Consider the following 24978-nt stretch of genomic DNA (forward strand, 5'->3'; position numbering starts at 1 on the left):
TACTCCTTAAGCCTGAATATAGCCAGCCATGGATGAGATGAGGTGAGCCTTTACATTGCAGAGAAGTATTCAAAGAACTTAGCACAAGCTCAGTGGAATGGTTTCTGATGAGTCCATTGAGGAGACAGAAGGAACATATTACCATGTGCTAGCACTGCTGAACATTAACAGCAGCTTAAGGTGATAATTCCCCCTTTGGGCGTATGTGCAGAGTAGCTGGGGTGTGTAGAAACCAGCAACAGAGGCTGCCTCCAGAAAGGAACTGGGTGAGGAAAGGAGGCAGATAGAGGCATCTGGAATAGGAAGACATCACATCACTCTATCAGTATCACACTTCCATGGGGTAACATAAAGCAAATATAGTATCATTTTGATATTATTGGCCATCTGTGTGTATTTACATTTTGTATTTTAATAGTATAATCATTTCTGTGTTTATTATCTGTTGTTTTGTATTTTGACAGTATAATCATCTCTATTTATTATCTTTTGCCTCCTTTGTTGTTACATGGGAAATATATTTCACCTAAATTAATTTTTTAATTTAAAATTGTTTTAATCATGATATAATGCACATTTCCTTCTTGCCACATAAGTCCTAGAGCACCCTTTTCCAGATACCTTTCATCTTGCAAAAATAAAACTCTTTACTTAACCTTCCCTTTTCTCCCTTCAATCCCCAACAGCAATTCTACTCTCTGTTTTTACCATCAGAAGGATGTTCAGAGAGCATGTCAGAAAACAGTATAGCTAATTTGCAAATGAAGCTACTGGAACTTACATATTCAGTGAGTCATTCACCTTCAATATTGTTGCTTTAGAAAACCATATACTTACAAAATTAAATAACAGCATCATCGACATAAGTGGAAACTGGCTTGTAATTCTCTTTCTTAGGAATCAGGGGAGTGGTGACCTCATAAAAAGAATTAGGCAGTGTCTCTTCTGTTTCTGTTTTATGGAATAATTTGAAGAGTATTGGCATTTTACCCTGAGATGATGTCTATTCTTGATGTTAAGGTATGTTTCTTAGATATAGCAGAGGGGTAGATTCTGTTTTTTCATCAATTATATTAGTTTGTACCTTGTAATTAGAGAATTGACAATTGATATTGAGAGTTAACATGAGCAGTGTTTGTTGATTCCTGTTATTTTGTTGTTATGGTGTGGATTTTTTATTTGCTGATCTGGAAATATTTATTTCTTGGGTTTTCTTGGATATTTTTAGCCTCTTCAGATTGACATTTTCCTTCAATCGCCTTCTCTAGGGCTGGATTTGTACATAGATTCTGCTTAAATTTTGTTTTTATCAAAGACTGTCTTCCTTTCTGTATTTTAATTAAAAGTTATACTGAGTATAATAGTCTGGGTTCGCATCTGTGTTCTCTTTAGAGTTTGTGGAAATTTTATCCAGGCCCTTCTGGCTTTTAGAGTCTCAATTGAAAAGTTGTTCTAGGGCTGGAGATGGCTCAGTGAGTAAGAGCACTTCCAGAGATCCTGGGTTCAATTCCCAGCAACCACAGGATGGCTCAAAACCATCTATACCCTCTACTGCCCTCTTCTGGCCGACAGGCACACATGCAGATAGAGCACTCATACATGTAAAATAAATAAAATCTTAAAAAAAGAAAGAAAAGTTATTCTAATAGATTTGCCTTTATATGTTATTAGATATTTACCCCAGCAGCCTTTTTTTTTCATTTTGGAATGTCTTTAATAAAATCTAATTACAAAATTAAAAATGACTAATATACATGAGAAATCAGTGATTTTATCTCATAACTTCATTTTCTTTTTTTTTCTTTTTTTTTTTTTTTTTTTACAATTTTTAACAAATGATTTAACTGGAAACCAAATAAATAATGTAATCTATCATCTAGGTCACTTAGTAAAATCAGAGCTAGAGTTTGATCCCAGATATTCTGGCTTCAGGCCCTATCTGTTTCAAAACCTTCTTCTCTGATAAGTGTAGTTTACTTTCCTATTGCCATGTCAAAACACCATGGACAAGGAAACCTATAACAGAAGAAATTTCATTTTAGTATTACAGTTTTAGAGGGTGAGTTCATGGATACCATGGTAGGTATCATAGTGATGGGAAAGCAGGTATGGTGCTGAAACATCAGCTGAGCTCTCATCAAAACAGAGAGAACTAAGTGGGAATGATGTGGGCCTTGGAAACCTCAGAGTCCATCCACTATGACAAACCTCTTCCAACAGGACCACATATGTTAACATTTCCCAAAAAATTCTACCTGCCGAGGACCCTATAATTCTGTGGAGCATGTTCAATAGGGCAGTTTCTCGGAAAATTGGAAATCAATCTACTTCAAGGCCCAGCTATGTCATGCCTGGGCATATACCCAAAGGACGTTCCATCCTACCACAAGGGCACTTACTTAATATGGTCATAGTGATTTAATAGGCAGGAACTGCACATAGTGTAGATGTTCCTCAAATGAAAAAAAAAAAAAGGATGAAGAAAATGTGGTAAGTTTACACAATGGATATTTCTCAGTTGTTAAAGAAATGTCATCATTAAATTTGCAGGCAGGTGGATGAAACTAGAAAAAAAAAAACATCCTGAGTGAGCTAATCCATACCCAGAAAGACAAACATGGTATCACTCACTTATAAGTGGATATTAACAATAAAGAAAAGGATAATCATGCTATAATCCACACTCCCAGAGACCCTTTTTAACAAGGAGGGTTCAAGGGAGAATGCAAGGAGCTCCTTGAGAAGGGAACTAGATTTCACTAGTGGACTAGTGTTTCTCTGTCAACAATCAATTAATGGGGCCTCATAAAACTGAAAAGCTTCTGTATAGCAAAGGACACTGTCTTCAAAACAAAACGGCAGCCTACAGATTGGGAAAGGATCTTCACCAACACTATATCTGACAGAGGGCTAATGTCCATAGTATATAAAGGTCTCAAGAAGTTAAAAAGCAACAAATCAAGTAATCCAATTAAAAATTGGGGTACAGAGCTAAACAGAGAATTCTCAATAGAGGAATATTGAATGACAGAGAAACCCTTAGCAGCTTTTAATATTCTTTGTATGTTTGGTGTTTTTATTATGTACTAGTGTGAATTTTTTTTTTTCTGGTCCAGTCAACTAGGTGTTTTGTATGCTTCTTTTACCTTGATAGATATCTTCATTTTCAGTCTGGGAAAATTTTAGTGGAAATAGTTTTTGTGCCTTTGATTTGGGTTTCTTCTCCTTCCTCTATTCCTATTATTAGATTTGGTCCTTTTATAATGTTCCATATTTCATAGATGTTTTGTGCCTGGATTTTTTTTTTTTATATATATACTTAATGTTTTCTTTAACCGAGGTACCTATTTCTTGTACCTTGTACGCAATGCCTGAGATTCTTCCATGTCTTGTATTTTGTTGGTGAGGCTTGTCTCTGAGGTTTGTTAGGATTCCTAAATTCTTTATTTCCAGTTTTCCCTCGGTTTGGGTTTTCTTTATTCATTCTGTTTCTACTTGCAAGTCTTAAATTGTTTTTGTCATTCCTTTCCACTATTTGTGTTTTCTTGATTTAAGGGCTTTCTTCTTTTCCTCTTGAAGGACCACTACCATATTCATAAAGGCTGTTTTGAGGTCCTTATCTTGAACTTAAGCTGTATTGCATTTCTCAGGGTCTGCTGTAATAAGGTTGCTGGGCTCTAGTGGAGGAATATTATCCAGCTGATACTCTGTTTTCACACTGGCGTCTAGACATCTGGGTTTGGTATGATTGCAATTCTTGGTGTGATGTCTGGTCTTATCTTTGTTGGGTGGCTTTTTTCTTGGTTTCTGTTGCCCTCTCTAGTTCTTAGGAGAATGGTCCCTGGGTTGCCTGGTAGGGAGTGCTTCTGAGAACCTGCCATGGAGGGAGGTTCTGGATAGAATGTGCTCCTTAGTGTTGGAAACTCACACTTAGGGATGGAAATGGGATACAGGAAACCCACGGGAAGGAGGAAAGCACCTTTTCTTATCAGGATCTGCTTAGTTCCCTGGGAATAGAAGCAGAGAGTCAGCAGAGGCCTCTGCAGGTGGTCTTTTTACAGAATTGAGGATGAAACTGTAGCCACAAGTCTTTGTTTTCCTTTTAAGTAGCAGGTCTCAGAGAGTTTATTTGGCTGGGTTTTATTTGCTTTGGGTTTGGTGGGGAGAGTTAACCTTGTTTCCCTTGTGTTTTGCTCTAGAATGATTGTTGTCCAGTTTAATCCCTCATGTCTTCATTGCTGCATTCCCAGTGGTACTGTCTCCAGGTTCTATTCTGTAGTACAGTCTTCTTCTAACGGTTCCCTGTAGCCATCCACTCCTTGCTGTCTCCCTCCAGGAGTCTACTTGATTGAAGGCCCATTCTGCCATCTCTTAGTTTTGTGTTCTTGAGCTTTTGAATTTTATTTTCCTCCTCTGGGAACTGGCAGTCACCTTCATCTGGAGACACCTCAGAAGGTGGCACCTCCTCACTGTTCCTGCAGACAGGTGTCATTGTCATAGCACCACATTTTCTCCAAAGAAGATTCATTAAAAATGAAAATAGCATTTTTTTAAAAGCTTAATAATGATACTGTGAAGAACTTTGCCCTGTCAAACCAGGTGGTTAGGAAATAGGATGAAAGAATTCACTTCAGTATCTTTTTTTATTTAAAATTTCACTTCTTTTTCCTTTATATTCTTCTACTGTTTCCTTTTTAGGTAGGATCCTCACTAGTGTTTTTGCACATTTTTTTTTGCCCACTCCATATTATGACCTACAATAAATTAACAAGTATGTGTACATAAACATGTACATGTGATATGATCCTTCAATTTTAGTATGCGTGGATGTGTATATCATAGACACACTCAAGGACAGATGTATGTGAGAGACAGACAGACACATTGTTCACTACCTATACCATTGTCTGTGCAGCAGAATTTCATCCTATTTTTTATAGTTTCCTTTTTTCTTTTAGTTAATTTCAATTTATTTTGCCTGTTTGATTTGAAGGTTCTGTTTCTAGAAGAACCCCTCCTGAATCTTCTGTTTCTGGGAATACAAATCTGGCAAAACTTTCCTGGACAGCAATGATCTGCCAAATGCTGTTTGGCTTCCCAGGGAAAGCCAGTCCTCACAGTCATGACTAGTGTAGTGGATAGAGGGTCCCCACAGGTGCACAGTTTACAGTGTCTGCTGTAGCCCACAGTGACACTGAGCATGGGAAATTCCACAAGCTGCTCAGGGGCGTCCACCAGACTGGGGAGGGGCAGCTACAGATGAGGATCTCACGTGTCCACTCAGGGACTGCCCCAGATGCTGTGTAACAGCATCCTGTCTCCTGGATGCTAACACAGGAGCGAAAAGACCTCCACCAGGCTAGGAGTGGAGCCTTCATACAACATTTCCCTCCTTGAAAACCCCAGTCCCAGGACAGTTCTCAGTTCTCTGCTCCACTAAGAAAAATAATACCATGTCTCCAAATCCCAGCACAGTGGTCACAACCATAGCATTGTGGTTGAACTTGAAAATTATGAAACTACAAAAGCCTCCTTTCATCTCCAAGAAAAAGGCCAAACCTTGCTGAGTTTCACAATCCTGTCATCTCAGCAATTAGGAGTAAAAGCAGGAGGATCAGGTGTTCAAGGCCAATCTCAACTACTTAGTGAGTTTGAAGGTAGCCTTGGCTACATGAGACAAAGATGTGGAGAAAACTAAACTGTTGCATATTGTTTATATGAGGTAAAGTTAGTACACTGTCAAAAACAGTATGGTGCCTCAGAAATGTGAAATGGGATTATCATTAAGACTTAACAGTTTCATTCATGGCTATTGCCAAAGAAAATGAAGCAAATGTGTTGAAGAATAATTATTGCACCATTGTTCTAATATCCAGGAAAAGGAATCAACCTAAGTTTCCACTGACAGACAGAATAAATAAATGATGTATGGGCTGGTGAGATGGCCCACACAAGCCTGACAACCTGAATTTCATCCCTCAGAATGAAACCATATAAAAAGCCAAATGAGGTAGCATGCATTTGTGATTGCAGCACCTCTGTAGTGAGGTGAGAGGCATAGGCAGAACACTCACCCAGAAGCTTGAGCCCATTAGCCTGGATATGCAGCTCGATGGCAGAAACAAGAGAGAGTACTGCTCAAAACAAAGCTGGAAGACAAAAAAAGCAACTCCCAAAAGTTGTCAAGTAAAATAAGACACAACAGGAAGACAGATCATGGTATCATTTATACATGGAATCTAAAGATATTGAACTTATAGACGCAGAAAACAGAATGATCCTGCAGTAAGAGTTGGTCAGAGGATACAAGATTTCAGTTAGATATGCAAAGGTTTATTATAGAGCATGTTGATGCTTGTTAATAGCAGTGTGTTTTGTTCTGACAATCAGTAAGAGTATATTTTTGTTATCACTCAGAGAAGCAGATATATTAGGTAATTCCTACGCTAAGTGACCTGACTGAGTCATGTTACCTTCCAGCTTAGTGCGACAAGATACCTGAGGTACACAACCTAAATCTCATTTTGGCTCAGAGTTTTAGAACACAGCCTGTGGTGAGACAGAGCCTCCTGGCGGGAAGGGTGTGATGGACCAATGTTGCACACTTTAATGTAGACCAAGAAGCAAGCAGAGCTGGGAAGGCTGAGCTCCAGTATTCCCTTCAAGGCCCTCGCTTCTTCCAACTGAGCTTCTTGTGCAGACACCCTATGGTCCCAGCCTCAACGGTCACTGTAACCTAGGCGCTCAAGACCAGCCTGCACCAGAGCAGCATAGTAAGACTTCATTTCCAGAAATAAGAAACGCTGCCTCTCCCTCCCAGTAGCTCAGGCAGCAACACTGCACTGGGCCCTTTGGAGACATTTAGTCCAAGGTCTGTGGGTGATCCTCAGCACCATGGAGAAAATGACCAAAGCATAGCAAACCACTGGACCATTTCACAGTATTTTAAGAGTATCATCTATATAGAATACATGTATTTACACCTTAAAAAAAAGTTAACTCAAAAGAATTGTGCAAAATACTTTAAATACTTATATTTGCTTGTTATTAAAGTAGAAAATATAAATGGGGCTAGAGAGATGTCTCAGATGACATCTCCCAGAGAAACTGAGTTTAATTTCAAGCATACTGTCCTACACCTTGCAACAGCCTGTAGCTCTAGCTGCAGGGGATCCATTGTCCTCTTCTGGTCACACAGCAACTGTGTACATATCCTCCCCTCTCCCCACCCTCTGCCCCACCTACACATATGTTCATACGTACACACATACACATATGCAAATAAAAATAAATCTAAAAAAATAGTTCAGAGTAGAAGTAGGTGGATTTTGCCATTTCCATTGCCTGTCTCTTCTTTATGTGTTAGGGAAATTTTAATTAACTATGAATTAGACTTTATTCTGCAAAGGTTAAAAAACTCTTATTTTTAATTGAATTTTTCACATATCTAAGTTGGGTATTTAGCCTGTAAGTATATAAAAGGGATTAAATGCGGCTTTTTTTTTTTTTTCTAACATTGAAGTAAAATAGGGATATGATTTCGGTGTGAGTTAAAGATAATCAAAAGCTCCTTCATACTTTTTTTTTTGGCAGTTTTCAGCAAGTTTGTATCTAGTAAGGTAAGACTGATCCTCAACTCTGAGAGGATCCATTCTGTAAGTTAGGAGCTGGCGGTGTGTACCTCATGGGCCATTCGCCTGTGAGCAAGCAGGCGGTGCTGTGCTTCAGACTCCAGCTGCCTCCATATTGGGGGGGGCGCAAATATGGCTCAGTAGGTACATCAGGTGCTACACAAGCCTGGTCTGAGATCAGGCCTCAGAACCCATTAGGGGTGGGATGAGAGAAGTAGCTCTGCAGAGTTGTCTCTGCTCTCCATTTGAGTGCCGTGACACATTGCCTCTTCCCAAACCACACACAATAATCATAACAAGGTTAAAAATAAGTGAATAGTCCAGGTGCTACGGGGCTGGAAATAGTCCAGCATTTTAAGAGCATCAAAAACTAGGTGTGCCACACAGCTACCTGTTAACCCCAGTACTATAGAGGGCAGAGACAAGATCACTGGTGCTTGTTGGCCACCAGGTTCAGTGAGAGCCTGTCTCAAAGCAATAAAGTAGAGACAGAGCAGGACCCAACATCATGCTCTGGCTCCCACCCATACACAGATAGATGCACTTGAGCACATGCTTGTACATATACCATACACACCACACACACACTCTGGTTAGAAAAATAATGAAAAATCAGAATGCTTGAAAAATCTCACATATTAGTTTTTGGGGTCGGGCTTTATGGCGTTCAGAATTCTTTTTGAAGCCTGTGACCCCTATCCTCAGGCTGAGGCACGAGGGTTGCTTGAGCGCAGGAGTTGGAGGCCAGCCTCTGTAGTGTGTGGGGTGGAGATCAGTTACTGACCTTTGTTAAAGATCATCAGACTTTCTTTGAATGTTTATTATAAACAATATAGAAATATTCTGTAAAGTTACCTCCTAGGTGTTGTGTTAAACACTTAAATTGTTTTTACTACTTAAAACACTAGACTTGACACACAGTGTTTCACCATTATTTTAACCTGAATCAAACTTGGGCTTCAGATCTTAAAGTGGGGATGGAAATAATTTTATGGTGTAAATGAAAATGTTCTTTTCCAACTTTGTCAACCTATAGAGGCAAAGTTTTTCCTTTGTTTTGATGAATTATAAAGCTCACTAGTTGTAGTAACTTTTCTTCACTGCTTATTCTCTTTTAGGATTTGTTAACCAGACATAAAGTGTTGGTAGCAGAGTTCTTAGAACAAAATTATGACACTGTAAGTAAATGGTTTTAAGACATCTTTCTTGTTACTCACGGGCTCCTTTTATTCTGTTAGATGGAAACCACATATAAGTGGGGAGTATAGAAGGCTTGTGAACTGGGCTGCAGTCTCAGAGGCTTGTAGTTCCAAGACTGCCAACTAAGGACCTGTGTCCTTCAAAGCCAAAACTTGCAGTTCTAGATGCCCAGGATAGAGGCTTACTGCTCTGCATTTAGGTTGCCCGTTGCCTAGCACTGGAAGGATATGTGTTTGGTGTAGATATTTATTCATCTTTTTAGGGTGGGTGTTCCATTTGGTTGCTGTTGCCCATTCTGAATCCTAGCCATATGGGGTGGCTACAGTAGAAAGTGTTCGGCATTGGTGGGAGACACAAAGGAATGGAGATGGGCTAGGAGGAAAGGCTGAAAGGAACAATGGAAAAGAACTAGGGGATCCTGGGTCCACTGTACTTATATTTTAAATTCACAATTAACATAATTTGTCCAGTGACTATATTGATTATAAAATGCCATGTGTTGATCATCTTTTTGTTGTGTGACAAGATATCTAAGAGAAATAACTTGGAAGAAGAAAAGCTTTATTATGGAATATGTTTTCAGTCCATAGTCACTTGGCTCTGTTTCTGAACCTATTGTGTGGCAGTGCATCATGTTGGAAAGTATGTGGTAAAGGAAAGATATCCTATATGGCAGCCAGGAGTCAGAGGAAGAGTCCGGAGACTCTTGGTTCAAATAGATGCCATATCTAAATATATACTGTACAGCAACAAAGAAGACAGCCATCAACATGTAAACATGCATACATGTACACTACACACACATACACATATCTACAGAGAGAGAGAGAGAGAGAGAGATCATGACCCTTGGTGACCTATCTCTCCTCTCCTAACAATTCATTCAACTATGACTTTATCAACTATTGATGAAGTTAGTCCTCTTATCCATCACTTCTCAATAGTGTTTGCAAGCTGGGGGCCAGGTTTTCAACATACAAGCCTTTAGGGAGAGCCTTCCTATCTGAGCTGTAGCCTTTTCCCTGTGTTCAAGAGTAGAATAAAGGTCTTATGAAGAAGAATAGTGTTGTGACGTTAGTCTGAGCTGCATAATTGTACTTCTCAATTCTAAATTGCAAGTTTTGGTGGGTGTGCACAAAAGCCTGTCATGTAGCACTCTGAGGCTGTCTCTTCTGTCTCTGAGCGTTTTTGCTTCTAGCTGTTTGCTCCTCCACCTGCAGTGTTCTCTGAGCAACGTGCCCACAAATGGTGGGAAGTAGGTACCAAGCTTCCCCAGCTGCTATAATCTGTGCTCCCAAAGGGCCCAGCCCATGACCAATGACTACATTGAGAGGCAGGAAGATCCATGCCCAGGGTCATGGTCATGGCTGCTTGTGAGAATGCATGAATGCCCCACAGGCCAGTAGGGGTGATGTGTTCATTGCCTGACAGTGGTCACCCAAGCCTCACCTGCTGACATTATGGATTCATTATAACTGTAATTCATTCTTTTCCCAAATTGTGGGCAGCTACCAAAGTACAGAGATAGATTTCTTTAGAACAGGTTATCTTGAAGATAAATGTTTTATCAGAATGAATTATTGGAGTATTTGAAATTATTTCATCTTTCAACTCAATTTCTAATTTGTAAAAGTAATGAGCAGCTGTATCCTGTGTCCCTTCACCTCCCCATCCTGATCCTCTCTGTGTCCAGGACAGTAGTGAGCTGCCGAGACCTCCCTGTGAGTGGTGGTGGGGCTGGATCTGAGGGGACCTTCTGAAGGTGTGAGCACACTCCTGCTGCAGAGGATACACTGCCGTTCTTACAGACTTTCTTTCTTTTCTTAGATTTTTGAAGACTATGAGAAACTGCTGCAATCTGAGAACTATGTGACAAAGAGACAATCTTTAAAGGTAATACCAGATTTCTTTAAGCCCTTTAAGCTGACATCTTGTTAACACACAGTATCCACTCTGCACAAGTAAATACAGAAAACTTAGAGTGTTCTTTAATCTGAAAAGTAAGTTTAGGGTGGGCTTTATTCTCTGATTGAGCTTTGCAGTGAAATAACAAAAACAGTAACGCATGCTGACTTCAGGTGTGGGATATTTCACTACCACACCCAAGCTGACTAAGCAGAACTGCGGGGTTCTCTCCTGGGGATCTCCTTAGAGGTGAAGAGAAGCTGGGCAGGTGACAGATGGGAGTGACTGTCAGGCAGGCTCAGGGGAGCCCGTAGGAATCACGTCAGTAGAAGCAAAAGGCAGAATGAGCCAGTCTAGTGCCTCTCCTGCATCTCTGTGCAGGACACTCATGGAAGTGACAGTTCCAAAGTACAGCACACAGAACACCAATTGTCAGTTCCCTCAATGCTTTAAGTTTGGAAGATGATAAACCTAGTATTTTTGAATGGGAGCAACAACTGTTAGGTATGATATAGTGTTTATAGAGTTGAAATACCATGGGGCATCTATGTTAAGGGATGCGTTTCGCTCCCAGGATTATAACAGACTTTCCTAAAGTGCATTTTGCCAACCACATTTCATTGCCAGGTTCCATTCCCCAAGCACTGTTGTGAACCATAGTTTAGCCACAGCTTTGCTATTTAACTTCAAATGCTCAAATTACATGTATAACAAAGAAGCAGAAGAAATGGTTATTCTCAAGAATGGTGTTTTAAACATCAGCTAAGCTAAGGTACAGCTCAGTACAGTAGTAGGACACCTGACTGGCATGCACAAAGGTTGAGTTTGATGCTCAGTACCACACAATAAGAGGTAAGGGGGACTTAAGTGCTTATATGAAGAAACTGTCTAATTATATAAATAAAACCTTGCTAAAAAATAAAATAAAAGCTGGCAGAACTTCACTGGAACAGAATCTGGAAAGAAGTTAAAATAAGGTATAGTTGGCTGGGAAAGAAAGCAAAGCAGGACTGAGGAGCTGTCTCTGAGGGTAATCCAGAGCCCGTATAACAGCAGGATGCATGAGCTGGAGAGATGGTTCAGTGATCGAAAGTACTGGCTGCTCTTCTTAGAGGACCCATGTTCAAGTCCAAGCACACACATGGCAGCTCACAACCCTCTGTAACTCCTATTCCAGGGGATCTGATAGCCTCTTGGCCTCCAAGGGCACCAGGAGGACCCATACATATAAAACTAAAACTAAAAAAGCAGAATGTGAGCTGAGTGCAGTGGTGCATGCTTGTAATCCCAGCACTCAGGGAGGCAGATCTCTGAGTTCAGGCCAGCCTGGTCTACAAAGGGAGTCCATGACAGCCAAGGCTACACAGAGAAACTCTGTCTCAAAAAAAAAAAAAAAGAAATGAAAAGAAAAAAGCAGAACGCGATGGGATATGTGTCTATAATTCTAGCATGTCCCTACAGAGAGGTAGGAGGGTAGGAACCAGAGCTAGGAGACTCATAGGAAGCTTGTGGGCCAGCTGGGACTTATTGTGACAATGCCAGAAAAAGCGTAGTGTTTTAAATTTCAACTAGGTTAGAAGACAGCTTAGTAGTAGGACACCTGTGAACATTTAAGTTCCCCTGAAGGTTTTAAGTTCAGTAAATGATAAACTCTTTAAAAGTATTGACTGGAAAACAACTGTTTATTGTGATATGGAGGTTAGAGAGCTGAATTGCTTTGGGACTTCTATTCATAGCTGCGAACAAGAAGGACCCTGTCTCAAAATGGAAGGCTAGGACCAAGACCCAAGATTGTCTTCTGAACTCTACACTGGTTTCATGATACACATATCGCATGTATGCACACACACACACACACACACACACACACACACACACAGGGAGCTGGTTCTTAATGATCAGAAATGCTGGTGAAGTGTTGGGGAAAGCAGCGGCAAGGAGAATGGTCACTCAGCCAGCAGACACTAACCTGCATCACACAGCAGGTGAGCCTGCTTGGTGGCTTTCAGGTGTGCTAAGCACTGAAAGGGAAGGTTAGCAGACTGAGGCCACATTCCAGTAGAATCTGGAATGTTCCCACTACGAAAGAAAGCCTTAGTTAACAAAGAGTCACAGTTCTTTGGGGCAAGGTTTCATACAATGGAAAGAAAGCCATGTCTGGGGCTAGCTGTGTGCCAGAGCAGCTGGAATGGCAGCAAGTCCTCTCTACCAGTTGGCTTTTGAGCAGAGGCCTAAGTGTGAAAATGTAAAATGAGTCTGAATACGGTGTAAGACCAATAGGCAGTCGCTGTCTAAAGTTACATCCCCATAAATTGCCAGTGGAAATGCTCAAGAGACAACACAGTACAGCCCTGCGCCCTAAGTGCCTGTCCCCCCCTCCAGAAAAAGTTGCTCGGAAACAGCAGCTCTTGGTTGGGCAAGAACAGGTGGGACAGTGTTGATGATGTGGTGTGGACTAGCGCTGCACCTCTGTCCTTCAGATCACACTCGGATTTTCAGCACACTTTTTGTCAGCTAGTAATCCTATGTTAGCTGTGCAGTGTGTATATCTGTCAGCTGCTGGGCAGCTCACTTGTGACGTCAGGATAATGACACTACATATGTTCTTAAAGTCTGATGCATTTTAAATTAAGGTGATGGACTAAGTCTGCTTTGTCTGTATCTTTCTATTTCTTTTCCTGTGGTTTTGCATTAGTCATGCTTTGTCCCCTATATTTATGCTATCACTGTCCCAACTTCTGATATAATTGGCAGGTCAGTTTTCATTCAGCCAGTCACCACTTGTTATTGAGTTCCCATTGCATAGAAGCCAATGGAAGGTGACCCATTGAGAGAAACTTTGTGCTGTGCCAGGGATGCAGGGAACTGACCTTCAGGCAGAGCAGTGATTTCAAAACTGTCCTGTCCTATGTCCAGATATGTGCTGAAGCTCCCTGCTTAGCTATTCATGACTGGCAATTCTGACCAAGGAGTCCTTGTCTTAGTTATATACCCAGTGATGAGTCCATCAAACTCTACTGGGAGGCACCAGACCCATAAGCCTACAGATGCCCTGGTTAAACTGAGTAGCCACAGGAAAAAAAAAGGCCTGGATGTGGAAAAGGACTTGTGGGGATGAATGGGGCTTAAGAGGATAGGAGGGGGGTGGGAGTAGGGAATAAAAGTGGGAGGGGTGTATCTCACATACACACACACACAGAGTTGTCACAGAGCCAATTATTAAGAAAATTGAGCTGAACCCCACTGCCACAGTTTTAGGCCTATATAACAATCAGAAGGACAGCCAGAGGAGCTTATCAGTGTTGTAGAAGAGAGGCCTTGGAGGGAGGTGGCGTTGAAATAGTAAAGATTGAGGAGAGTGCCCCAAGGGCCAGCATGTGAGAAATGGCTATTCAGTGTGAGTGTGACTAAGCCAAAGTAGAGTTCCTATGATACTAAGTGACTGAACCAAATGAAGTAGAAAAAATGAGGGTGTGGTCTTTAGCATTTATCCTTGTACCATTTTCAGCAGTAACAAGAACATGAGCCAGTGTTTTCCTGTCTTTGAGACCTCAGGCTGTCAGAAAGCTAGTGTCCTCTTTTTGGCCTTTCTTGTCTTTCCTTCTTAACTAACAGATTGTCTCCCTGCCCACATCTCCATTGTCACCTCTCTAGCTGGCTTTGGCCCACCTTGTCTTCTTTCCCTGTTCATATTTTAATGTGGTTAAGCCAGACCCTTACTATGGAAAGAACTGCTGGCATATTATTATTATTATTATTATTATTATTATTATTATTATTATTAATTTATTTGTTTTTGTAGTGCTGGGGATAGAACCCCAAGGGCCTCAGTCAACAAGCGCCACTGTACTATATCCCTGCCCAGAAGTCTGACCTTTGTTCAGTGAATCAAACTAGGTTCACGTGAATATTGCTAGTCATTAACCAGAATCACCTTTCCAAGTTCAGTCTCTGAAAGGGATCCATGTCCTTTAGGTAGACTTGGGACGAGAGGGCTGATGAAGGTGGTGCAAGCAGCGCACGCCTGCCCCTGAGAGGAGACCCTGTCCGTGTAGCACTGGAGTTCTGGACAGCACAAGTGGGCAAGTTCTCTGTGCTTGGTGCCCCAGGGCCCTTTCCCACCCAGAGGTTCTTCTCTTTGGACCTGGAGCAGACCTTTGTACCTAATTCAGAAACACCTGCAACTTTCCCTTTCCTACTTATTTACAAATGCTTCTGTGTTCCCATGAGGCTTGTTTGCTGTTCTTCATTAACCTACTCAGACCTGCTTTTCTTGTTAAATTCCTTTCTAGTCCAGGTATCTCAGATTTGACAGACAGACACAATAAAGTAGAGTATTAGTTAGATGGGAGCGGGAGGAGTAGACTAAAGTATGTGTCAAAGTGCAGAACTATAAAAAGGTGATTCAAGGAGAATTGCCTTTGGAGTGCTGGGCAATAAGGCAGAGATGCTGCTGCAGTGGTGCAGCATCCATCACCTGATGCAAGGGAGCTAAGGGTGAATGGCTGGACGGGCTCACATGTTACCATCAGGCTTATTCAACACTGCTGGATCCCTTCTATGTAAGAGAAGAGTTACTCGGGGGAACTCTGCTGATGCAAGCTTGGTTTCCTTCAAGGAATTAGATCTGTGGTCACAGTAGCTACTGTCCTGATAATCACATGCGCAACTATGGACCGTGTGGTTTAGTCAGTGATATCCCGTAATTGTAAGAAATGAGACGTTAGACACTTACAGTGGCAAACAGCTTCATCGATACGAACTAGCTGAAGTGCTAAACCATTTTCTGATTCCAAAGTATTTGCTACCTGCTGCATTCTCCAATCATGTTCTAAAGTTTCCTAGACTTTCTTGGTCTTGGAATGCTTAGAGTCCTGGTGCCAATAAAAAGTAATTAAGAGAGACATTCCTTTTTCTCATGTGCTGGAGCTTAGGAACTTATTTCTTACCTTTCGGAATCCTGGCATTTAATTACTAACTAGCAAGAAAAATTATTATTAGAAAAGAAGCTTGGTGGAACTTGTTTTTGGCTCTGGTCAATTTCATTAAAATAGCACATTTCAGAGGAGAACCTCTTAATTACACTAGCTGCATGATTAAGTAAAATGCAGATGTGTTCCATTTACTTAGAATGACCCTGTTTTGTGATGCTTTAGTATTGCACTGCATTGCTTCACCGTTGTCCTTGTCACTGCTGTTTAAAATAATAACCAAAAAACTTAAAACTAAACATGCTGTGCACATCTTACTACTAAGCTTGAATAAGCAAGCCCTCCCAAATTAGAAGAATAGAAAAATATTGTTACCTGCAGAACTGAGAACACAGGAGTTGTTCCAAAGTAATGCGCTCATTGAATTAAAGAAATCTAAGCTATTCCATATAGCAAAGCACTTTAGGGGTTGAGTATATTACTGAGCATGCTCAATTAAAAAATATATTTCTGAACATGGTTCAAGAAGGAAAGATAGTAGTCACAGTTATGGAGCATACTGAGCTCAAGGTCGTGGATATTGTGTGTATGAGTATAAGATTCTGGGATCACAGAGCTCTGAGTATGCTATCCAAGTGCTCTGCTGCTTTCGCTATACTCCAGTCCCTTATGTTTCAAGACAGGGTTTCCTTGTGAAGCTTAGGCTGGCCTTGAACTTGTTTCATGTCTCCACAACTGGGTCTCTCTCTCTCTCTCTTTCTCTTTCTCTCTCTCTCTCTCTCTCTCTCTCTCTCTCTCTCTCTCTCTCTCTCTCTCTCTTTCCTCTCTATCTCTAGACATAGTTTCTCTTGTAGCCCTGGCTGTCATGGACTTGCTTTGTAGAATGGGCTGGCCTTAAACTCACAAGAGATCCACCTGCCTCTGCTTCCAAAGTGTTGGGACTAAAGGTGTGCACCACCACACCTGGCTAATGTTTGAAGCTTGTGTGAGCAGAGGATAAAATTGAAATGACTTAATCTGAATTGAACTCATAAATGTAACTAACTTCAACAATTCCTCACTAAAAAAAAAAAGAAAGAAAAATCTGTATGTTTGTAAATTTTTATGTAAAACTTTATTGCAGCATACTTTATGTAGTACAGGTTTCATAAATATATTTACATGCTAGCATATCATATACTCTGACCGTATTTGTTTCTCTCTACTCCCCTTAGTTTTCTAGTCCTGGCTTTCATCTTCATGGCATATATGCATACAAGCGACTTTATGTGTCTGTATGAATGAAAGAAAACTGGTGGCTTTTATCTTTCTGCTCTGATGATTTTACTTTTATGGAGGTCTCCATTTGCATCCATTTTCAGGAAAAAAAAACATACTTTATTCTTCTTTATGACTAAATAAAATTCCACTGTAGGGCAGGATTTATAACTTAGTAGAGTCCTTGCCTAATGTGCTCAAAGCTCTGCATTCAGTTACCTAAACTACATAATCCAGGTGTGATGACACATGCCTGTGATCCTGGCTCTAGGGAGATAGAAAATCAGAGCTTCAAGATCATTCTTGGCTACATAATGAGTTCTAAGCCAACCTGGAATACTGCCTCAAGGAAAAAAAAATCCACTATGTATGTATACCACATTTTCTTCATTCTGTACAGAATAGAAAAATACAACTTTACACTTTGTATAAAAGCACCAAAGATCCCAGATAGCCAAAGCAACACTGAGGAAAAAGAATGAAGCCAGAAAAATCACCATACCATATTCCAAGTTATTCTCCAGAGCTATAGCAATAAAAACAGACAAGTAGACCCATGGAATGGGATAGAAGACCAAGAAATAAAGCCACACAGGCATTTCACAGCATGAAGTTTCCTCTGTTACTATGTTGTTTGTCTTACATTATTTTATTGTGTGTTTACTGGGTAGACAGATATATGTTTTTAGAGATGCAAAGCTCTGTGGGCTTTATAGTTAAGAAGGAGGTATCTTGAAAGCTGAGAAGCCCTTTGAGCTAAGTGTTCAGGAAGGCAACACTCCTGTCTCTCTCTCCAGCAGTGCTTGTTTGAGAACTTTTGCAAGCCTCTTTGGGAGATAAAAGAAGTTCAAATATCCAGATAAAAACCCCTGCACAGATGTAGCCCGTGGCAACTCAGTGTCCAAGTGGGTTTCTTAGTAAGGGGAGCAGGGGCTGTCTCTGACATGAACTCCGTGGCTGGCTCTTTGATCACCTCCCCCTGAGTGGGGAGCAGCCTTGCCAGGCCACAGAGGACGACTATGAAAGACAGTCCTGATGAGACCTGATAGGCTAGGGTCAGATGGAAGGGGAGGAGGACCTCCCCTGTCAGTGGACTGGGGAGGGGGCTTGGGAGGAGAAGAGGGAGGGGTTGGGAGGGGATAAGGGAGGAGGCTACAGCTAGAATACAAAGTAAATAAATTGTAATAAATTTTTAAAAATTAAAAATAAAAAATAATTTGCTGAGACAAACAGCTCCCTGTGTTACTGGGTGAATTTTCAGGTGACCCAGGAAGTACAGGAGGTGGTGCTAGGAGTGCAGATGAACCAGGAAGTGAGGGGCAGGGGTGGGGTGCTGGGAGTACAGATGAACCAGGAAGTGCAAGGAATGGTGCTGGGAATTCAGGTGAACCAGGAAGTGGGAGCAGGGAGTTCTGTTTTCACCCTGAATGACTCAGGTGACCACTCCAGTACTGAACTGTGTTCCTAGGGTAGGCTTTAAACCTTCAGAGTCGTGTTTTCACAGGGTTCCCATAGTTTTCACAGGGTTACACTCATGCTGTAATACAATGCCTTCCTGGATTTTGAGGAGAGGGAGATCCTACTTGCTAAGGTAGCCACATGCCTTCTGTGGCTTACCCTTACAGCAGATTCATAGAAATTCTGTATACCGGAAACAAGTAGGAGCCCAAAGGCAAATGCAGGAGGAGGGGTGCCCTCAGCACATCTTCAGAACTAGACATGAGAGGTAACAGTTCAGACAGACAGAGGAGTGATAGTATTCCTCAGAATTTAAGAGAAAAACAGTGAGGAAATGAAGGAGGATGCAGAGATGATTCCCTGTGCATGACTCAAAATGCCATCCTAACGAGTTGTTTCCCCCCTAAATTCCTGGAAAGGAGACATTTATTAATTTGCTTTATAAGTAGAATTAATAAGTAGAGTAGATTTTCAGGAATATCATTTTAATTGCTGAGCAGACAGGACTAATAAGGACTGAGGGAGATCATTGTGATTTTGGAATTATTCATTGAGAAGAGAGGGAGTACTTGGAATAAGGAAACTGGTAGTAAAGATGGGGAGCTGGATTTTCAAGAGTCACTGAAAACAGGAAAATTGGCAAACCTTGAAAAATTTGCTCTGAAAACAAACAAGGGAAAATGGGCTTAGGAAGACATCAGGAGCTGACAGGGCTCAGTGTTACCAACAAGGAAAAAAACAGGGGGTTTAAAGATGATAAGTTAATCAGCCAGCAATATCTAGGTGGGTCTGTACACCAGACAGAAAACTACAGGAGACATCAGTGTTAGAATTGTGCCCACTGATAAAGATGTGATGGTTTGGAAGAAGAGAACTAAGTGTGCATCCTGCAGACCTCCCCAAACGTGGTGGCCAGAGAACAGGCTGTGTGATCGGGAAACCAGGAACACAGGCAGCTTCCAGGACAGCCCTGGCAGCTTTCCAGGGACAAGGAGGTTCCAATAAAGTTTAAGTACACAGTTCCTCACCAGGACGGTAAGCAGCAGGACCGGCAAATGGCTAATTCTTATCACGAGTGTGTTTCTTACTGTTGACTAGACAAAATAAGCAAGATGGCTGTCTCCTAACAGACAACTCTTCCCATAATACCCGCACATACACCTAGAATTCTGTTCTGAGAGACCTAGCTGCTATTTGCTATGCTTTCTTCTTCTCATCCATGATTTCTTAACCATCTGTCCATTAAGTAAGCATGCTGTTCTTAGGATTTCAGGAACAATCCAGAAAGTGAGAGGGGCATCTTCCATGTAAATTGTGCGGTGCGCTTCTTAACTGTCTAGTGGTAGAAGCTTGTGCTGCTAGAAGAGGGAGGTTGTAGAGACAGTGGTGCATTCACTGCTGGAGAAGTTGCAACTGTTCTCACTTTGAGTATTTTAACTTCGCTTCAAAGTAATGTTGCCTTTTCAGAAGCATCGATTTGTCACCAGGAAATATTTTGATAGTACTTTTTAAAAATTCCATGCTAGAGATTAAGGCTAGGGTCTCACACATGTTAGGTAAGTGCTCTACACTTAAGTTGTATCTCTAGCCCTGTTTACTTTTTTATAAAACTTTTGAGCCCTAAGATGGTTCAGCAGGTATACATGCCTGCCACAAAGCCCAATGACCCAAATTTAATTTCAGGGACTTAGCACTGTACAAGAGAACTGATTGCCACCAGTTTCTCTGCCCTATGTGTTTGCTATCACACACACAAACACACACCACTATGCAATTTTTAAAAACCTTCCTGCATATTTGATGTAGATTCAGGGTGTTCAGTTATTTTTCTGACTTTAGATCAGGTTTCAAAATAAAAGTCAGTGGTTAAAAGTATATATTGCTCTTGTAGAAGATTCGGGTTTGATCACAAGACCCACATGTCAGCTGTAACTCCACTTCTAGGGGATCCAGCACCCTCCTCTGACCTTCGTAGGCAGCAATCATGTACACTGTACACACGCTTGCAATCAGACAAAGCAAATAAATCTGATAAAAAGATGAGACTTATTTAACACAAACACTTCCGGTAAACCGGAAGGTGCATTCCTTCAGGAGAGGAAGGGAAACTGCAGTCAGTTTTGTTACAGGAAGTTTTGCAGCCAGTGTTCTGCCTGAAAGTTTTAAGAGTGGTACATGGCTGGGAAGCAAGGTGATGGACATAGATGTAGATCAGGCTGTCAGTGAGTGACTGGAAAACGAACATTAACAAAAACATATGAAAGACTAAAGAAATAACAACAGCTGCCATGCCTGGCGTCGCCTTTCTGTACGTGCCTCACAGCTCTTCACTCTCATGCAGTCTCGGGTTCTCATGCAGCTTTGCTGAGCTAGATTTGAAGACTCAAATAATGGCTTTGGCTTCGTGTCTTCTTGCAGCTGCTAGGTGAGCTGATCCTGGACCGCCACAACTTCGCCATTATGACCAAGTACATCAGCAAGCCGGAGAACCTGAAGCTGATGATGAATCTGCTTCGAGACAAAAGCCCCAACATCCAGTTCGAAGCCTTCCATGTCTTTAAGGTAAAGAGCTGATGCCTGAATCCGTTTTTCACCAACTTTCAAATGGCAAGACCTCTGCTTTTTCCTTTCCTTCATGTAAGAGAAAATTAAACAATCTTTTTTGTTTTGAAAACTTAGTTTATATTCCTCTAGTAATCTAATCTAATCTAGTAATCTAAACCATTACTTGAGTGCTAGCTACAGTTGGGAAAATTTGCTTCTGGCCTTTACATATGAATTTATAAATTCATAAATCTCACATTTGCAACAAGAGAGCCTGCACCCCAGTACCGTGCAGTGAGATAAAGAGTCATTCTCAAATTAAAATATCTTCTCATAATTGATGTCTGCGGTACGCATGAGAGCTCAGTGAGCTCTGGGAATTTTTTGCTCTTAAAGTGTATATTCATGGACAGAATTCTTTGTCTGTTAGTGAAGAACATAGCAATTTATAAGGCAAGTTTATAAGTTTATAGTTGCTTTCACAAGTTAAAAACTTAGTGTTTCTGCTACCAGATATTTATTGTTCAAAAGGCCACCAGGATAATTAAAATGTTAATTTACAAGTTTCATTTATTTCCACTTGAAATCCTAACAGATTTTTTTCCGAAACTTTACAAGCTGATTCAAACTTTGCTTGGTAAAGAAGACATAAGGTCACCTGTGGCCATTTTGAAGAACAGGGTAGAGAGGTCTGCCTTGCTGGATCATAAGCCTGAGATGTGGCTAAGCCTCAGACAGAGTGAATGAAATCAGCACATGTGAAGAGCATGAGTTTTTTAAGTGTGGAAACTTGACTTTGTCTAGGCTCATGTTTTTGCAGTTGCTGTATTGCTGCCTGTGTTAAAGAAACAGACACAGGTATAGGAGAGTGATCATCTCAGGCGAGAAAAGGGATGGGTTAAAAGCAAGCCAGGCTGGCGATGTGCAGCTTGTGTGCATCTGAGATGACACGTGTGCTCTTATTCCCTAACTTTCTTCTCTGGGTTTCACATAAGAAGTAAACAAATAGAATGAAACAAAAAGTGTGAATGTGTAATTCCAGGAAACACCAACCATCAGAGTGACAGCCCTGAGGAATGACAGTGCAGAAAGCTGTGTGACACACGACCCTGTGCCTGCAAGTGTGCACCCTGTCATATGAGATGTGAGCTAGTGTTCTTTAATTTTGTTCAGAAATACATGATTATAGAAAGATTTATTACATGGCAAACTAGAAATAGCTTCGGCCCCCAGACAATCCGAATTTGGTTCCCCTAGTCATTGGACAGAGTAGGAACATTTAAAAATAGCTGGTCACTTGTTTACTTGTGTGTGTGTGTGTAAACTGGGCCTACCTGCACCTCAGCACTTGATTTTTTTACTTCCCAAAAATAATATTTTGCTCCATAGAAAAGCAGAGTCCTAGACTTCTTCATGCCTTTGTGAATGGTCCCCCCCCCAAAAGGAGCCCTATAAAGATGCAGAGTGTGTGGGGCACGCTGCTAGGAATGCTTTTGCAGGTTAGTAGTGCCCCTTCCATCACCTGCCTGAGTTCAGGGACTCGAGTGAGATGCCATTTCAGGTAGTCTGTGGCCCTGGACAGTGCAGCTGCAACATGGGAAGTCCTGTGGCGACAGTCAGGAGAGCAGTTGTGTGAAATCTCCAAGATGTGTCAGAAACCCAGGCAAGGGCAACACCAGCATCCCAGCCCTCTGTGTTAGTGCTTCCCTGGCAGGACTCCGTGCCCCTCAGCCTCCTGAGGTTGAGCAGTTGAAGAACCCTCATTTTGTGGCTGAGGACGCCATGTTGGTGGGATATTCAAGGACAAATTTATTAGCATTCACAGTACCACTGAACTTCATCTCCTCGTGTGCCTTACTGTGACATCAGGTATTTGGGGAAACAATTGTGTGATAATTTAAGAAAAGTGGTAACAATAAAGTAGTGAGAAATTACAGTGGCTGTCAAACATACAAGCAGGAATTGCATCCTTTAATCCTTCTCAAAACTCAGTTATGTTTTGACAGTCAGAGTGTGTGAAAAACTAATGCATGCCACAACATGGATAAGTCATGAGAACACTGTACTGATTCACAGGAGGCCAGGGATATGCAATGTCTGCGGGAGGTAGATGGCAGGTGGGGCACAGTAGGTGTGGCTGCCGATGGGTGTTGGGCTCCTTTGGGATGACAAAAGTGTCTTCATGTTGACTGTAATAACACATACTGTGAACATACTAGAAATCACTGGGATATATATGTGTGTGTACATATATATGTTAAGTGAGCAGACTACTTCATATGTGAATCATGTCTCAATATAACTGGTTCTAAAAATTTTAAAACCTGAATGGCATCGGAAAACTCGATATCCATTCTACAAAACTGCAAGGCTTGATTTGTATAAATCAAATTCATATATTCCATATCCCTAAGGAAGTTCCTAGAAATATTCAAGGATAGTATGAAGAATGCTGGAAAACTTGACAAGAAAAGTCAGAGAGATCCTGGGTTCTTGATGTGTGTTCACTTTTGAAACTGTTGCACAGATGAGGAATGTTTTGAGCATAACTCTCCCCTTCCTTGCTCTTGACTGTGGCTAAGAGCAGACAGATCTAACCAAGGCATCACCTGCCTGCATGTGGCATGGCACAGGTGGCACCAGCCTGTAGCCAGCTCCTGCCTGAGCACTCTAAGCCTCACCTAGAGCACAGCAAGCAGTCTCCCAGACGAGTAATGATGAGAACATACAGTGTGCACAAACCAGCTGGCCAGAGCCCAGAGTCTACCCTGACTTTTGTTCACATGGAGACCAACTCCTAATAGACAAAGATTCTGTCCAGGTCTGTAATGGCAGCACCTCCACAAGCTGACCAGGAGGATCATGAGTTTAAGGCCTAACTGGGCAAAAGAGGGCTGAGATATGACTCAGTGGTGCAGTGCTTGACTGTAAAGTGTAAGGTCGTAGGTTCAACCCCTGGTACAAAAAAAAAAAAAGAAAAAGAAAACTAAATAAAAGAACAGAATATAGACCAGTGTGTAAAAACATTCAAGCTCAGTTTTCTTTAAAATGGAAGGCTGTATGACCAGCGTTCACAGTTACTATGTCCGAGTAGAGGAGTTCAGAGGATTGGTTTTTTATTATTTACTGTGGTGCTGGGATGGAACCCAGGGGCTCACAAGTGCCCTGCCACTAAGCTTAATTCCAGCCCTGTAAGTGCCTTCCTTTCATATTATTTCCCAGGTTTCTCACCTGCACCCCATATCAGAGCAGTACAGAACAGAGTGTCATTGAGAAGGGTTACAAGCAGTTCTAGGAATCTTAAGAGGAACCTCAACTTGAGCCTGCTGGCCTCTGCTACCCTCACTTCCTGCATTGGTGTTCAATGAGCCTAGTTAGCCATGGCATGGTTACCTCCCTTGTAGAGCTTGGCCAGTCATTCTTTAACAGAAGCAAGCTAGCTGTCCCTGAGATTACCATTTGGTACTGGTGGTAGTGGGGTGTGTGGGTGTGTGGGTGTGTGGGTGTGAACCAGTTACTTTATTTACACTTCTATGGAATGAACTTGTACCTGGGCAACTCCATGTCACAGGTGCAAAGTTATTCCAACAGACAACAGAGCTGGAGCAAGCCCTCCCATGCCTTATCAGCTCAAATCCTTCCTGGTAAAAAGAATTTAGATGAGGTCAGTAAAGATGTATGCAAGATTTAATTTTTTTAAAAAGCATTTGAATAGAAAACAAAATATTTTGTTTCCTGGATTAAAAATATTTGTGGTGACTGCCTTTTCTCTATGCTTGAAAACTCTATAAATTACATTTCTGAGACCTGTTATATAGATTGGGGAATGCAGGCAATAAGATAGCAGTTCAGAAAGCCACAAGCTGTTTTCTTTTGTTTAGAAGTTCTTTTAAAATAGCATGTTTTAGGAGGGGAGCAGCAACAGCTGTCTGTGTGCGTCAGTCAGCAGTGAGCTTCCGCTGTGGGGCCTCTTTCATGGCAACTCAGTGTCCTGCCACCTACCCAGGAAGTCCTCAGTGGCAGTATGAGAGGCCAGTGAACAGTTTCCCATG

At 41.5% G+C, this 24978-nt stretch overlaps 1 protein-coding gene across 5 annotated transcripts in view; it reads left to right on the plus strand.

Moving 5' to 3' along the window:
- The window catches only part of Cab39l (calcium binding protein 39 like), a 117503-nt gene that overhangs the window by 87411 nt on the left and 5114 nt on the right, over nt 1–24978 (plus strand). For all 5 annotated transcript variants that reach the window (XM_060391104.1, XM_060391107.1, XM_060391105.1 and 2 more), the window contains 3 exons: nt 8750–8809; nt 10659–10724; nt 20801–20944. In XM_060391104.1, the coding sequence (XP_060247087.1) occupies nt 8750–8809; nt 10659–10724; nt 20801–20944 (270 nt within the window). The remainder of the gene's footprint in view (nt 1–8749; nt 8810–10658; nt 10725–20800; nt 20945–24978) is intronic.

The sequence above is a fragment of the Meriones unguiculatus genome, chromosome 9 (genome assembly GCF_030254825.1).
Source record: "Meriones unguiculatus strain TT.TT164.6M chromosome 9, Bangor_MerUng_6.1, whole genome shotgun sequence".
Taxonomy (NCBI): domain Eukaryota; kingdom Metazoa; phylum Chordata; class Mammalia; order Rodentia; family Muridae; genus Meriones; species Meriones unguiculatus.